Source organism: Tupaia chinensis, unplaced genomic scaffold (assembly GCF_000334495.1).
Source record: "Tupaia chinensis unplaced genomic scaffold, TupChi_1.0 Scaffold000460_1, whole genome shotgun sequence".
Taxonomy (NCBI): Eukaryota; Metazoa; Chordata; class Mammalia; order Scandentia; family Tupaiidae; genus Tupaia; species Tupaia belangeri.
The window spans coordinates 431,060-449,056 of NW_006159969.1; the positions used below are offsets into that span (position 1 = coordinate 431,060).

Below are 17,997 nucleotides of genomic sequence, written 5' to 3' on the forward strand. Positions count from 1 at the left end.
CTCTTTCCCAAAAGTAAAAAAGCCAATGAACTCATATTTATAAATTCATAGCTCAATTTTAGTTTTCAGAGGCAGTGTATTTATCTGACTTATATGATGTATAATGTATTTCCCAAAGAACCCAAATCATTTTTACATTTCGAATCACTACTGAAAAACAAGGCCAAGTGATGATGCTCTACCACCCTCAGCTCTATGCTGACTTTAAAAGATTGGTTCCATCTGCAAAAGATCATTACCTGTTGCTTTTCTTTCATCTTCTTGCTAGAGGCATCTGCCTTTGTTTTGGCACAGTCCAGTTTTTTCTGAGCATCCTTTAGTTCTTTCTCTCTTTCAGCTTCTGCATTTTTCATTTTATTCTCTAATACTTTATACTTTTCTTCTGCCTTTTTTTGGATTTCTTCAGTGTTTCTTAAGGTCGCCTCACATTCCTCTGCGTCATAAAAGAGGCAAATGTGGCTAAATTAGGTAGACTTAGAAATTCAATTTTAAATAGAAAAAATGGCCCAGAAAATTGAGTGCTAAAAAAATTAACTATCAGGACCAGCAGCTGGCGTAATGGCTATGTTGCTAGACTTCCATGTAGTTGACTGTGGTTCAAGTCCTGGATATGGTGGCTTAAACTCAGCTGGGCCCATGTGTGTGCCCAAGATTCCGAGAGGAGAATGGAGGAGAAGGGATTGCAGTGTGACTATACTCCCGGGAGGGGGGATTTCTCGCTTTCTGTCTCTCTTTCTCTCTTTCTGGCAAGTGCACGCACCCTATAACAAAAAACTCTCAAAATAAATAAATAAATAAATGAATAAATAACTATCAATATTCCAACCTTATTTCCAGAAATGGTATATTAAAACAAAGGTTCTCAGGACAGCAGGTGGCATAGTGCTTAAGGTGCTGGAATCCTCACATGGTCAGCCATGGTTTGAGTCCTGGACCTGGCAGCTTGTTTTATCACTCTCTGTCTCTCTCTGGCAAAACTCATGTGAAAAATAATATTAACAATAATAATAAAAAATAATTCATTTTTTTTAAAAAGGTTCTAAGATCCATACTAGAATTATCTAAAGATCTGTAGAGAAATGATTTCTAATGGTGTAAAACTATGTAATAAAAACTTTACCTACTTTAAAAAATATTATAAAGCTATTTAGTGAAAAGATCACAGTTCATATTTTTAACATACATCTATGCTTCTTAAAACCCAAACAAGGAATATTTCCTTAATTTTAGTTAGAAAGAGATAACAATTAATTTTATAAACAAGCTTAGTGTTCTTTGCCCAGATTTATGTATGTCTGTATGTATACACACACACACACTTGTTGTTCCTGTTTTTTTCAATATTCATGACAGACCTAGTGTCAGAGAAATGAGCACACCTCATAGGTCCTGATCACACTGTAATTCCCGTCCTCTAATCATTGGAAACTGGACACTTGTGTCTGTACTCAGCATGGAACAGGGCTGGGGACTCAAACCACAGTCAGCATGTGGGACCTAGATTCTCTTATGCACATTACCCCTGTGCTACAGAGCCAGCCCAAACACAGAAGGTTTTAATGTTACCAATGGTTTTCTTAAGGGCATCTAATTCTTCTTGTTGCTTGTGATATGAGCTTTGCTGGAGCTTGGTTTGTAATAAATCTGCCTCCTCAGTTTTCATCTCCCACTGCTGTTTCAGTTGGTGATACCTTGGAAAATGAGAAGCTTAAAATAAACAACCACGATTTTTCTGGTGTCTGAGTCATGTTTTCAAACTTCAGCCTCTTGCCTAAAATAACCTTATACTATGTACAATATAAGATGCTACTGGTTACAAGAAAAGTTTTGATGACTCAGGTTTCTGAAACCCAAATTAAATTTAAGTCTGAATCGATCGTTGAAGGTAAACAACTCTAAGTGACCCAGATCCATAATTACTATTTACAGAAACAGTCTCTAACTTTAGAAAACAATAAAAATAGTCTCTAGATAGGTTTTCTTAAACATAATCCCTCCTAGGCCAGCCTGTGGCCTAGTGGTTGGGGAAGCCAGATCCCACAGGGCCAACCATACAGTTCGAATCTCAGCCCCAGCAGTTTAAAAAACATGCTGGGTGCATGTGTGTATGCAACCCAAAATCTCAACAGAATGGAGAAATGGAAAAGGGACTGTGGCAAAACTGTACTCTATTAGAGGCTGCTTTTTCCCTCTGTTTCTCTCTTTTTCTCTCTCTGTGAGTGCACATGCAATATGGCATTAAAAAACAAAAAAACATAAAACAAAAAAATCTTCCTCTGATTTTTAACTAAGAAAAAACTATACAAGTACTTACTACAAAAATAATTGTGACAATTATGAAAAATGGATTATCTATCAATACTTTACTCTTATTTTCAAATGTTAATGAAAATGTTTCTACTTTTTGTAATGAGAATGATGTTTTTAAGAAGACATGATATTGGGACCAGCAGTTAGCGTAATGGCTATGTCGCTGGACTCTCATGTAGTTGACTGCGGTTCAAATCCTGGATCCGGTGGCTTAAAACTCACGCTGGGCATGTGCGCGTGCATGCGTGCCCAAGATCCCGAGAGGAGAATGGAGGAGAAGCGATTACGGTGTGGCCATCCCCCTGGAGGGTGATTTCCTGCTTTCTGTCTCTCTGTCTGGCGAGTGCATGCGCCCCGTAGCTAAAATCTCTCTCAAAAAAAGAGAAGACATGGTATAGAACTTAAACATCTGCAATGCACTTTCCCGCAAACCCTGTAATTTTATCCCTATTCTGGCTATTTACTCATTTTTTTGGAAGATAATTTAGTCAATTCAGTTAAGAGTGAAATTTCAATTTAATATAAATTCACAAGGTCAGTAGAAATTCATGAGGTTTGAGGGAAAAATAACATAATATGTAAGATAAAAATAGCCTTTAAATATTCTTGCCTGAAACTGTGCTTGACAGTAATTAAAACAGTAATTTTTACTCTGAGTCATTTTTTAAAACATTTAATAATGGGGTATATAGAAATTTTGAAAAGAAAAGGTGTACTATTTTCTTATATGGTATGAAAGACTGCATTTACTTGGTCCTTCCATTTCCCTATTTTTCAAAATTTATTTTCTCTCTTGATCTCAGTGCCAAAATCAATCAGATAAGCCAATTCTTAAATGACCTCATACTACTCAACAAAAGTAACAGTCATAAGCCAAATGTGTGTACTGACTCATCACCTTGCTAGAGCTTCCACATCTCACAGAAAAATTGTGTTGCATCCTTCCCAAAGAAAAAAGATAATTCACTCTAACTTACGGTAATAAAGATAAAATATAAGGCACTGCGAGTATGAATTTCTTTCTCTCTTTCTTTTTTAGATTTTTGCCATAGAGCACATGCACTCACCAAAGAAAGACAAAGAAAAAGTGAGAAATCACCTGCTAGGGTGAGAGCCATGCTGCAATTCCTTCTGCTCCAGTCTCCTCTCAGGATTTTAGGCATGAATATACACGTGTTTGACCTGATTTTTATGCTGCAGGGTATGGGACTCAAACCATAGTTGGCTGTGTGGGAGTCCAGTGCCTTAACCAGAAGGCCATCTGTTCTCCCCCAACCCTATGTGATATTTTTTTGAGAGGTTCTTGCTATAGGGCAAGTGCACTCGCCAGAAAGACAGAGAGAGACAGAGAGACAGAAAGCAAGAAATCACCCCCCAGGGGGGATGGTCACACCACAATCCCTTCTCCTCTATTATTCTCTCAGGATCTTGGGCACGCACGCACATGAGCCTGGCGTGAGTTTAAGCCATCAGGTCTGGGACTCGAACTGCAGTCGACTACATGGGAGTCCAGCAACATAGCTATTACGCCAACTGCTGGTCCCCCCACATGATGTTTTAAAGTACATAATTTCTTAAGCTTTGGTAACTTCAGAAGATGAATGGTACAAACTTATCACACAAATGCATCAGTCCCTATTTGTCATCTTTAGAAAGATTAGAAAAAATTACAATTAGACTTTCAAAGTACTTTGTAAGTTTGTTTCAATTATACTTTTAAAGATTTTAAGCAAACCTGACTCTTCTCCCAGATAGCCACAGACCAAGTCGTTCACTCATGTTTTAACTCAACACTCATTCTCAGAGAATGTAATATAAATTTCAACACCCAAGAATGTAAAATTTCAAAACTTCTTTGTCATGAATAGTTTTTATCTTCTTTCCTGATTTACTTTTCTTCTTAAATTTAATATATGTTATGCCAGTTTATCTTTATTGTCTGTTTCCTAATATATAAAAACTAGGTGAAGACAAAGATATTTTTGTTTAATTCAGTCCTATATCTCCAACTCCTAAAAAAGTTACTTGGCACACAGGAGGCACTCAGTAAATATTAAGTAAGTAATATTGAGTGAGCAAGTTCATTAAGCAGCATGACCTCAATTTTGAAAAACATGATATGCATATATCTATATTATAAACAAACAGGAAAAATGTTAAAAACTATACATACTTAACAATATTAATGCACAAAACAAACATTGTAAGTAAAACTGAAATTTCAGTGCTGACTCTCTAACATAAACTTTTTAACCTTCTCCTTATGTAACCTAGTAACCTTCCCTATCTGTAGACTGTCATTATGCTTCCAATCCTAGTGCAGACACCTATCAATGCTATAGTGTACTGTATTCAACAACTACGTATCCTCTGGAATCAAGCTCTGAAGTAACAAAGGGTTTTTCCACAAATCCCAAAGAATGTTAACAGTATATATTCTCAGCAAAGAGCAATATACATATTCTTTTGCTTAGAATGCTAATTTCTTATAAAAACATTACTTTTATATGAAAAAAGATAAATTATTCACTCAATTTATTTGAATATTTTAAATAAAAGCAAATGTACTATGAAAAAAGTCATGTTACATTTCTTTATATAAATTAATTTTCTATTATTTTCCAACATGCAAAATTTTGAGCAATATATATATATATATAGACACACACACACACACACACACACACACACACATCTCTAAGCACAGACAGCTCAATCCAACCACAAGTCTTACTTTTCAGCAGTGTTTTTAAGACCCGCTAATTCCTCCTCTAGAGCCCGTAGCTCATTCTCCTTGATTCTCAGCTCTTCCTGAACGTCTTTAAGTTCTTGAAATTTGGTTAAAATAGAAGCCGCCTGGGATCGAGCACCTAATACAGGGGAAGTGGAACAAGTCTTGAACACTAAGTTATGACATACTTATTAAACAAGGTGTTTTCTAAGGTAATTATACTGGAAATGAATAGAAAATCTTTTAGTGAGCTTATAAAGTTATTGAACTCATTCCATTACCTGAACGTTAGAACAAACATAATCGATTAAAAAAATATCTGTAACCAGCATATGGTGTAATGGTTACGCCAAGGAGTCCCACATAGTTGACCTCTGTTCGAGTTCCGGACCCAGTAGCTTGAAATTCATGCCAGGCAAGTATGCCTGCATCTTCAAAATCCCAAGAGGAGAATGGAAGAGAAAGGATTGAGGAATGGCCACTTAGGGGGTGATTCCTCATTTTGTTTTTCTGGCGAGCACACATACCCTATATGCAAGAATCTCTCTTTTAAAAAAAAAAAGTTTTAAATAGATATAGTAGATTATTTATTCAAAATAACCACGGTTCTGTCCACCAGGTCCATCCTTCCAAGGCCCATTTATCACCCATTAACAATGGGGTTTACCATGTGATTTCTTCTGTGCAATGAAATAGCAAACATGCCTACTGTGAAAGTAAGCTTTAAGAGGCAGCACCTAATTCACAATTTGCTTTCCCTAAGTCATGAGAAAAATATGTCCAAGGTAAGAAGTATTCTTTCTTCAGAATGAGTCCCAGAACCAGAATGACTTGGAACAGACACATGGAGTCATATAAACATAGCAAAATTATAGAATAAACTTATAAGCTACCAAGATTTGGGGTGTTACCATAAGGTAACTTGGCCTAAGCTCTGATACAACAGAATAAGTAGAATAAACTGCTCTCAAGTCAACTATTATCTAGTAGTAACAAGTTAAGGCATTATGTTGAAAAAGAAGCTATAGTTCAATAGGAAAATGTCAAGGTCAACTAGCTATGATATTATGAGCACTTTGCTAATAAGATACAGGATTATGTATCTGCTATCCCTTAAGTAGACACTTCAAGAACATCTGAATCAATAAAATCCAAAAGGGTTCCTGTAATAAATATTTTAAAATATTTAGTTTCTATTTCCCAGTTACTAATACTAGCCATTTTATTGTATACTGAGGAATTAGATACTTAATCATGATAAATTCACTTAACTGGTTATTGTTTTCTTGTCCTAAAGAGGCATTAAATCACCTGATATCTCAAGAGGCTTTATACAGTCTCTGGAGTTAAAACCACAAACTCTGGAGTCAGACTACCTCAATTCAATTTGCCACCTACTAGTGAGTTATTCTGTATCTTAATTTCTGTAATATACAATAGAAATGTCAGTAATATGTCTAACCTATCATTTTTATTAGGATTAAATGAGTTAATTACATAAAGCCTTTAGAATAGGCTTTATAGAATAATGGGAATGTTCTGTATCTGCACTGTCCAATTACCCATTAACCATTTATGATTACTGAGCCCTTGAAATGCAACTAGCACAAATGAGTAAATTGCTTTTAATTTTATTTAACTTAATGAAATGTAAAGAGACACAGTGGCTAGAGGCTACTATTCAGTTTGTTAACACATGGGACAGGTCTTAAAACTCAGTGTTGAAAATATAACAAGAATATGATCATTGTCTAGAAATTCTTCTCTTAAGGCATTAAGGTACCATCTCTATATCAGATTTAATATTTTGTTTTACTTTTTTTTCCCTATAGGGCACATGCGCTCGCCAGAAAGACAGAGATAGAGAGAAAGAAAGCAAGAAAAAAACCCCAGGAGGATGGCCATGCTGCAATCCCTTCTCCTCCTTTCTCCTCTTGGGATCTTTGGCATGCACACACATGCACCCAGCCTGAGTTTAAGCCACTGGGTCCGGGCTCAAACTGCGGTTGACTACGTGGGAGTTCAGTGACACAGCTATTACGATAACTGCTGGTCCCATATTTTGTTTTAGTTTTGAAGCAGTGGCAGCACTGGCATATACAAAAGCTAGAAGATGATATATTTCCTGAAGAAGTAGATAGGCTTAAAATGTACTAATAAAAAAAAATACACTTCCCAGTGAGTGAAATATTTGACTGGGCAAAAAGCGATAATAAACAAGAGTATGCCAATATCAATATCCCAGTGACTGAAATATCCTGATGCAGGAAAAGCAAAATTAAATGGGAACAGATATGAGATAAATAATCTTTGATTGTATTGATACTGTACAATTCCTTAAAAGTTTTCAAAAGCTAAACTCAATTCTTAAGATTTACATTAAGGATTTGGAAATAATATTTGATTTTATTTATTAAACCTAGGCCCTAATGTTGGTTCTAATGAAGACAAGAATAAAAACTGAATTAAGTCAACTCAATCTGACTATTCACTATTTAAGGAATGGAGACCCCACTGTATTTACCAAATAGAATCGTGAGGACAAAAGAATGTAAAACTTACCTCCACTCAAAGTCCCACGAGGATCAAATACATCACCTCCTAGAGTTACAGTTCTAGTCATTATTCTTTTATCAAAAGCTACTTTTTTTGCATTATCCATATTGTCACAAACCAATGTTGTTCCGAAGACAAATTCCATTGCTTTCTGAAGTTCTGGCTTGTAGTCAACCAGGTAAAGAGCCACGTGAACATTATCTGAGCCAACCTGTGGGAAAACAACAGATATGCAACATTACATACTACTTTTTTTCCTTTCAAATATTATCTGCGAACCAGTAACTGTCTGTTCTGAGTATTTGTTTATAATGCTACCTCTGTCCACCTTTTTACAAAAACTAACTCCTATGGAACTTAAATGTAGTAGCAGCTGTCACCATGAAAGCAGTCCTATGCAACATATGCACAGTTTTGTTCTTTAACAAAGCGACTACTATAACCAGGTCTGATGAAGGTATCTGAGTGGAAGTAGTTTTGCTGTTATTTGAAATCCCAATTTATTTCTAACACTAGTACTTGACCTACTGCAGAATAAACTTCCTGGGTCTTCTTGACCTAAATGTGATTTTTCAAGTAATCAATCAAACGTACACTAAATATAAGAAAAAATATATACTATTTTTCAATTACTCTGCACTCATTTTCTTCTGATAGCATACAGTTAAAAAAAGTTGACTACAACTATATTTTAAAACCATTTTCAATGAAAACCCAATTCAAGTATGGACATTATATATCCATTTAATATCATAGCAGAGTAAAAACTGAACAATTTAATGTATTTCAAAAAAATAAACTACAGAACTATTAACAAATGTGCATAGCAGAATGTTATGTTCAATGCTGAAAAAGATGAATGTGGGCATGCCCTTGATTTGATTACTGTACACTGTGAATGGTTTTAAAAAACCATGTGGTGGCTCACAAAGATACACTGATTATATGTAAGCCAGAAATCATAATATAAAATTTTTATACTAGTATCTTAATTGTAAATGTTACTTTGTTTCACAGAACTGTCCTTTCAACTTGATAGAACACTGGCTTAATAATGGTTATTGCCATTTGGTTTGATATTTTTATATGGCATTACACAACCATGATATTTTTAAATATATTTCCCTGTTCTAATTATTGCTAGCAATGCATACCACTTTAGATCCACCCAAAAAGCTGATAGGAACCAGAGACTGAACAGCAATCTGGAAAGCTAATAAAGAAGCTTCTCTACAATACTTCAGTAATGGTTATCATTGAGGGAAGTTTAAGTTGCATAAATGAACTTGAAAAATTTTGGACATCGATCCATAAGCTCAATTTTATCTATTTAGAAATCAGATATGTAAGTTTTACTACCGTGTGATAGACATATGACTTGATTTAAGGGTTAAAGAGATTTTAAAACTACATTTTGAAATATTAAAGAGAATCCTACTCTTCCAACTTTCTTATTCTCTTAGCTAACTGCACGTTTTATCAACTGTTAATTTTAAATCTTAATTTTTTAAGAGTAGTAACAAAAATATTATAGTTCTACATATGATTCTATCCTCTAAAATTAATGTCTTCTAACTTAAAAAAGAAAAAGGTACAAATTAACCATAAATAAGAAAAAAATGAGACTTACAAGATTCTGGGCAATCCTTAGAGTTTCTGGAGCAATACATCTGGCTGAAATTTTATTGAGTGGAATTATGGTGTATCGACGTTTTAAGTCCCCCTTTTCTAGTAGCTTTTTACCAGTAACCTAAAATATACATTTGAAATTAAAAATAAATTATTAATGACAGAAAACATTAAAATGGAAAGACTTAAAAGTTTAGTAGTTCATAATCAAATGTTTAGTGCTTTGTATTCTATACAATCAAAAGTTTAAGACCATATATACAATGGAATATTATTTAGCCTTGGGGCAGAAAAAGGAGATCCTGCCATTTTTGATAACATAGATAAATCTGGCAGACTTTTTTTTTTTTTTTGGAGAGATTTTCACTATAGGGCGCCTGTGCTCGCCAGACAGCCAGAGATGCAGAGACAGAAAGTGAGAAATCACCCCCCAGGGGGGATGGTCACATCGCAATCCCCTCTCCTCCATTCTCCTCTAAGGATCTTGGGCATGCACGCACACACACCCGGCGTGAGTTTTAAACCACCGGATGTGGGATGCGAACCACGGTCGACTACGTGGGAGTCCAGCGACATAGCCATTACACTAATTGCTGGTTCCCACAGACTTTATAGTAGGTGATGTACACCAGACACATACACACACACACATACTGTATGATCTCATTTATAGGTAGAATCTTAAAAAATAAAAGTTGAGTAAATAGAAACAGAGTAGAACAGTGGTTACGAGGGCAGGCAGGAGGAGGAAATAGGTAGAAGTGGTTGTGGGTGTTTCAAAGTATACAAATTTACAGTTAGACGGGATAAGTTTAGAGAAGTAAGGTACAGCCTGAAGACAGCAACTAATATTGTATTTTACACTGAAAATGTGATGATGAGGACAGATTTTAAGTGAAAAAAAATTGTGAGGTAAAGAAGGTTACTATATAAGGTGATAAATATGTTAGTATGTTTGTAGCAATCATTTCATTATGAATATGTATCAAAATGTTTCACATCTTAAAAATGTCTAAGGAATAAATTTTTAAAAAGCATAAGGAAGTAAATTTGACTCTTATACAGCATTTATATGAAGAAGTTAAGAGCATTCTACAGACAAATAAGAACTGAAAACTGAGGAAGTACAGGTAAAAAGCCTTACATTAATAATATGTATCCTAAGTTCATATCTAAGGATTAGGTTTCCTTTGGAATACAGTTATCAACAAGTCACAAACTGAATAGTATTACCATAAAGATAGCTGACTTTAGAAACTTAAAACAAGAAGTACTGAAACCATCAAATTCTTCTTCTAGTAGTACATTTTTTAAGGTAAATAGCAATTTTAAAAATTTTTCATCGACTTACCTCTGTGTCTACTACAACATTGTAGAGCCGTTCCCCAGCCACTAATTCTAAAGCTGTAGTTGCAGAACTATCTTTCACACTAATCAGAGAAGCTACAAGTCCTTTCACACAATTTTTATTCCAGTTCTTCTCTGGGTCCCTAAAATAGAAAAGATGCTAAAAATTAATCTTAGATAAGAAAATAGAAAAGATATACTTTACTAGTCAAGAGCTCTTTCAGACATGTTGATCTGAAATGAAAGAAGAACAGCAAGTTTTAACAAAACAAAAATCTTTAGAATGTCCCAGATGGCTAAACTGGTTAAATCAGTTAACAAATCAGTATGTTTTCCAACGTAACAAAAACAACTCTACAATACTTGATTACTGTTTTTATTCTGCCAAAAAAACCCACTTAGCAAAACAAATTAGAAGATGTAAATATAGTTATTTAACAGTAATGATAGGATAACTTTAAAGATACTTTGAACTGCTATTAAATTTTCCTCCTCTGGGTTTTAATTTAAAATAAGTGGCATCAGTAGCCTTCAAATTTAACTGACTTGCCCATCAACATATGAAACAGTTCAATAAATGTATAAAGAAAAAAAAATACCAATTAAGGAAAAGCGGCTTCCAAGAGTTTTTTGTACATGAATCTTGATGTCAATAAAATTTTCAGATTACCTTTCAATTTAAATAAAATACATCTTGGTTATCACTATGTTAAAATCTAAGATTTAAACTTCTTACTTGTATGCAAACTGAAGATTGGGAAATCTGGCCAAGAGAGCTTCATATGTTTCTTTCAATCTACTGATATCACGAGATAATTGCCTGCGCTTCTCCAAAAGACTTTCCTCCTTATTTTCTGAAGAGTAAACCATAATTAAAAATTTAAAAAAAATTACAAGAAAACAGTATGCAAACTGAAGATTGGGAAATCTGGCCAAGAGAGCTTCATATGTCTCTTTCAATCTACTGATATCACGAGATAATTGCCTGCGCTTCTCCAAAAGACTTTCCTCCTTATTTTCTGAAGAGTAAACCATAATTAAATTGAAACCAAATTAAAAAAAAATTAAAAGAAAACAGAAACACCTCACATATCCTACTATTTTTAGGAAAATATTAGTAACTCCTATTTCTAAAGCATTCCCAAAATGCCAAATATAAATTTCTGACACATATTAAATAAAAAGTATGCTTAACATTCAATTTTCTATCTAGTATCAAGTAGATCAATGATCCCCAATCTTTTTGGCACAAGGGACCAGTTTCATGGAAGACAATTTTTCCGTGGACCAGGGGATGAGGGTGTGGAAGGAGGAGAGGGGAAAGTTTCAGGATGATTCAAGCATATTACATTTATTGTGGACTTTATCTCGATTAATATTACATTGTAGTATGTAATGAAATTATTAAACAACTCACCATATGCAGTATCTGCAGTCACTCCCCAGTGATGGCATAACCACCTCAGATCATCATTCATTAGATTCTAAGGAGTGAGCAACTTAAATCCCTCACATGCACTGTTCAAAATAGGGTTCCTGCTCCTATGAGAATCTAATACCACTATTGATCTGACAGGAGGCAGAGTTCATGAGGTAATGCAAGCAGTGAGGAGTGACTGTACATACAGATGAAACTCTTCTTTCTAGCCTACCACTCATCTCCTGCTGTGTGGCCCAGTTCTGAACAGGCCACAGACCAGTAAGGGGTTGGGGACCACTGAAGAAGACATTACTTCCAACAACTAATAACACAACCTTCATTCCAATGAATGAAGAATTGAACCTTACTAATGAAGAAATAAATATACAAATGACATCTCTGAACTTTCAAGTGGTTGATGTAATATAAATGTTCTGAAAAATCCGAAGGGCTGTTTTATACTTAGATAGCCTGACTATATTTATAAATAATTTATATATATACTAATGCCCACTAACAGGGTTATAAAAAGTTTCCTACTTGTTTATTCCCTTCATTTAAGTTAGTTTCTATCAACAATCCCTACTTTATAATGATTTATCTATCATGTCCTTAAAGGCAAACCTTTATAATTTAACTTTTTCATCTCAACTTCGAGTTTTTCTTTAAGTCTGTTTACGGCTTTTTTAACTTTGTTTTTTATTCTGTACCTAAAGGCTTCTTGATCCTTCCTGTAGCCATTATTCATCTTCTTAACTTCAGCTTGTTTATTCTTTAATTCCTGTTGGGCATGTTTCAACTTCATCTGAGCCTACGATAGAAAAATACAACACACTGTATGAGGCAGATAGTGCTAGTAATTAAATGGCCACAGATTCTGACTGGTTTAATTAACAGAACTCAGCCTTGAAAATGTAACTATTTGATTTCTTAAAAGAGCATTTCCACAGATGAATCACTTTCCACTATTTTTCTCAATAAACTACTTAGAGAATTAATACATGATTAATAAAAATCAATAAACAATTTGTAATTTGACTCCATATTTTTCTGAGAGGCTTTTGCTATAGGGCATGTGCTCTCATCAAAGAGATAGAGACAGAAAGTGAGAAATCACCCTCCAGGGGGGATGGCCATGCCTCAATCCCTTCTCCTCCAGTCTCCTCTTGGGATCTTGGGGCATGCACGCACATGCACCTGGCATGAGTTTTAAGCTACCGGGTCTGGGACGTGAACTGCAGTCGACTACATGGGAATCCAGCAACATGACATAGCCATTATACTAACTGCTCATCCCCTTTGACTCCATATTTTTAATGTTTATAAAATATGACATATTACCTAAGCTGAAAAATTATACCAAGGGTTAACTGCCAAAAACTGGTTTAAGTTAAAAACATAAGAGAAAGCCAGAAATCACAACTTTTAAGTTCTTTTAATTTCTACTTCATATTTATATTTTTGTGTATTGTGAGTTCTATCTCATTACAGTGGAGAAAGTGCACTGAGCAGAGAAATAAAATTAAAAGAATATAGGAAAAAGGGGGACCAGCAGTTAGCGTAATGGCTATGTCACTGGACTCTCATGTAGTTGACTACAGTTCACATCCCGAACCAGGCAGCTTAAACTCACGCCGGGCGCATGTGCGTGCATGCCCAAGATCCCGAGAGGAGAATAGGGAGAAGGGATTGCGGCATGGCCATCCCCCCTGGAGGGTGATTTCTCGCTTTCTATCTCTCTTTCTGGCGCGCACACGCACCGTATAGCAAAAACCTCTCCAAAAAAAAAAAAAGTATATAGGAAAAAGGAAGCCAAACAGAGAGATTTTTTTTGAATGCTAGGAATCTAGTATTTAAATGCTAGAACTTCAGGAATTTAAAGTTTATATAATTGAGTAATGCTTCCTAAAACCATTAAGTTGTACTCTAAAACCTATGTGGGGATATCTTCCTTCTAAAACTGAATAAAGATATATATATTTTTTCTATCCAGTTCTCTTAAAAGTTAATAGAAATACCAAGAGTATGTTACAGCTTTTCTACTACTGAGTTCTTACAAATTTTGGTGGCCATCTTCTCTGTCACCTACAAATGAAAACGTCGCAAACACATATCAATACAAAAAAAACAAAAACAAAAACAACCTGAATAGGGTTTCTATACATATATCTTTAAAGCTGAGTCCATTAAGAAAAAGTAAAGAGTGTATTTTTTTTAACTGCAAAACTCTTGTGTTCATTAGACTTTACACTACTCTCTTAAAAAAATTAAGAAATAGTATAACAGACTGACAAGATTTTGGAGATTATGCAATGAGAACAATAAGAATAAAGACTGGACTGTAGGTAATTGTGAAGTAGAGATGCTTCCTTAAAGGATAATGTACAGTTTCAAAAACAATGTTATAAGAACTAGATATAGTAAGCAAAGCAATGTTTTACTTCCTTAAAGTTTAAGACTTAAACTATATGTCATCAATAAAAGCATAAAATACAGTCAAAAAAGATGAAAATTGACTAATTTCAAATATTTTATACAATGCTGCAAACAGAATAAATCTCTCACTACTCTTCCAAATAAAATTTAAATGTTTTACAACATTCTGACATACTGAAATCATCAATATTTAGCAATCAACATATTTGAATTTTGCTGTATTAGGTCCTACAGAGTAGCAATAAACAAGTTCCTTGACGCAATTTTCAACATTTTATAACAATGACTAAAGTACATACAATGTCAAAAGCAAGTTAAAAAAAGGCGATCACACAGTCTATATTTAATATCTATATTTACCTGTTTGGCTTCTGTCTGAGCTTTACTTATATCATTTTTACAGGCCATCATTTGACCAGCAAAAGTTGCTTCTGCTCCGTCTTCATTACTGGACAGACCAGCGGAAACAGCATTGAAGTGCTGTTGTGCAGCGGCCAAAGCTTCGGTATCTTTATGACTTGCTTCTTGAAGGGCATGCAACCCATCTGTTATCTTTTTAACCTCTTTCTCCTTTGCTGCTAAAGTTTTAGAGTCCTGTAGGAAGAATTTCAAATTGGAAAATGTTTTATTTCAGGAAAGACACCCAAAGAGAGACACCGAGGGAAAAATACCACCACCACCCCCTGCAGTGGCTGCTTTCTCATCTTCTCCATTTCTCTGTCAAGTTGGGTTTAGGGTACTCATACATACATGCCTTGCATGTTTTTCAAGCTGCCCAGTCCAAAACTCAAATGGTACAGTCAGCTATGTGGGATCTACCTCCCTTAATCATTAGGCCACAGGGCCGTCCCCATATATACTCATGTCATCAAATTTCAAGGCAGTTTCAAGTGCACATCATAAGGAAAATAACTGTACCATCACAACTTTAAATACTGAATTCCAATTTTGAAATTCACTCTGTTTTGGGATAAATGTGATTCTAGCAATCCTGAAATATTGTCATTCCGTATGTTATAGTCAAATTTAGGAGACAATAGGCTAAAAAAAAAAAATCACTGCATATTTAAACAACCCATTTGACAAAACTAAAAACCAATTTCTAATAGTAATACAATTAATGATAATCAGCCATCCTACACTAACTTGAAAACTAGAGGTTTTAGGATTAAGAGCATATACATGATATATTCAATAAACTATTAAGGACTATTGATTAATGAATGGTTGTCAGAAACGTATTACTAATAGTTAACACCCTTTAAGCAATATTAAGTACACATACATTAAACACTATGCAAGATACCAGCACTGGAAAAAAACAAAAAATCACCTTTCTTGTTTAACTGACCAGATTTGGGTCTGTTGATGAGTCAGTTCAGGATTCATTAAATATTAACTAGGTACTTACTATTTGTCAGGCACTGTTTTAAGACATTAGAGACACAGAATAAAACCCTGTCCTTGAGAAGCCTTATTCTAGGCTAAAGACAACGTAAACAAATTAAGCAAGGTAAGAAGGGGATAGAGTGATAAAAACCACTATTTTTGAGCAGAAACCTGAATGAAGTGAGGGTGACTGTGCAAATATTTAAGAGGGCAGTGGACTTGGCAAGTCCTGAGGAACATGTCGGGGCGTTTGAGGAACTGGTTGGAGCACAGTGCGTAAACAGTGGGAGCCATACCATGAAGTGTCATACAGGATACATTAAAAACTTTTATTTAATTATCCATGTGACTGGAATCATGAAAGGATTTTAAACACAGAAGAGATATGATCCAATTTATACTTCATCTTTTATATTAAACAACATATGGAATAATATAATAAAAGGAGGGCAACAAATAAAAACACCGCCTTTGAAGCCCTCTTAGTAGGTAATGACTTGAGCAAGGTTGGACGTGACAGAAGAAATAAAAAGTGGTTATATTTTGGACTTACTTTAAAGTTGATACAGTTTGCTGATGGAGTTTGAGAGAAGAGGAGAATTCAGAAGGAGCTAGGATCTCTAGCTTGAACAATTAGGTGAGGGTTAGTGCCATTTACTGACATGAAGAATAATTTAGTAACATGAGTAGGTTTGGAGAGGTAAAGAATATTTGTGAATTCTATTCTGGATTTTATACTTCTGCTAGTCACCCAGGTAAGAACATTAAGTAAGTAGCAGGATCAAGCAATCTAGTTTGCAAGACAATTCTCCAGGTGGCCTAAAATTGACTAAGTTTTCCCCCTTTCTTAGTGGTAGTTTACAAAGGGAACTCTAGGGTCAGCCCATGGCATGGTAGTTAAGGAGGCTAGTTCCCACAGGGCCGGCTGCCCAGTTTGAGTCTTGGATCCTGAGGCTTGAGATACACACTGGGCATATATACATGAAGGCTCAAAATCCTGAAGGGAGAGATTGAGGAGGAGGGATTGTGGCATGACCTTTTGCCATGGGGGGGTACTTTCTCACTCACCACCCTGCAAGCACACATGCCCTCTTGCAAAAGTTTCTTTAAAATATCATAACTAGGACCAGCAGTTGGCGTAATGACTATGTCGCTGGACTCCCATCTACTAGACTGCAGTTCGAGTTCCAGACTTGGTGGCTTAAACTCACACCACGCATGTGTGCGTGTGTGCCTAAGATCCTGAGAGGAGAATGGAGAAGGGATTGCAGCATGACTATCCCCCCTGGGGGGAGTAATTTCTCGCTTTCTGTGTCTGTCTTCCTGGTGTGCGCACATGCCCTATAGCAAATACCTCTCCAAAAAAAAAATATATATATATGTATATGTAACTATAAAATGTACTAGAAATGTCACATCTGAGATTTGGAAGGAACAGCCTTCTCTAGAAACAGAATGTCCAACATTTCAGGTTGCCACGAGGTATAAAACCAGAGCAAGCAGGCTACAATCAGACATCCCTCAGCTGAGGTGGAAGTCAGGCACACATGGAAGATACCTCTGGAAATTTTCCTAAGTCTATGGAACAGTTCACTTTGAATCCTAGGCTACTGCCATTTATTACTACCCACCCATAAGTAATAAATCTGCTTCATATAACCTATTGTGTTGAGTGTGTTTGGTCTATAAGACACAGCAGTTGGTAACCAGTGCACAGGGAACCTGCTCCATGAAACTGGTGAGAAGGGTCCACTCTGATAGAATCGCAGCCTACTGACAAAGCTGGAGTGGCCTTTCTCGCCTTTATTCCTGGTCCAGCCCAGAGACATTAGCCTGGAGGGATTTGGGACTGAACATGCAGCTGAACATGATAAACATGCTCCTTTATAAGAAAGGCGACACAGTAGGTGGGACACAGGCATCCGATCATGAATATGAACGGGCTGGCTGCATAGATGAAACACCAAGAAAGTAGTGGAGAAATGGGGTTAACAGCACGAGATCCCTGGTTGTTGGACACTTAGATAATTGCCCATTCCTGGAATCAGAGAGTTTGGAAGTGGGTAATCAGACTGTCCCTGAGACATCTAAGTGGAAACCAACACACATAATGCAGGCTTCTACATAATGACTCATTATAGTAACTGATATGAAAAAAGACCAGGAAGTCTTATGTAGT

At 35.6% G+C, this 17,997-nt stretch overlaps 1 protein-coding gene across 1 annotated transcript in view; it reads right to left on the bottom strand.

Annotated features, from left to right (window-relative positions):
* Positions 1 to 17,997, bottom strand: part of SMC2 (structural maintenance of chromosomes 2) — a 66,013-nt gene that overhangs the window by 32,341 nt on the left and 15,675 nt on the right. Inside the window, 8 exon segments of the mRNA XM_027774603.1 lie at positions 240 to 433; positions 1,567 to 1,691; positions 5,045 to 5,180; positions 7,604 to 7,808; positions 9,228 to 9,347; positions 10,578 to 10,716; positions 11,310 to 11,427; positions 12,618 to 12,804. Of these exon segments, the coding sequence (XP_027630404.1) occupies positions 240 to 433; positions 1,567 to 1,691; positions 5,045 to 5,180; positions 7,604 to 7,808; positions 9,228 to 9,347; positions 10,578 to 10,716; positions 11,310 to 11,427; positions 12,618 to 12,804 (1,224 nt within the window).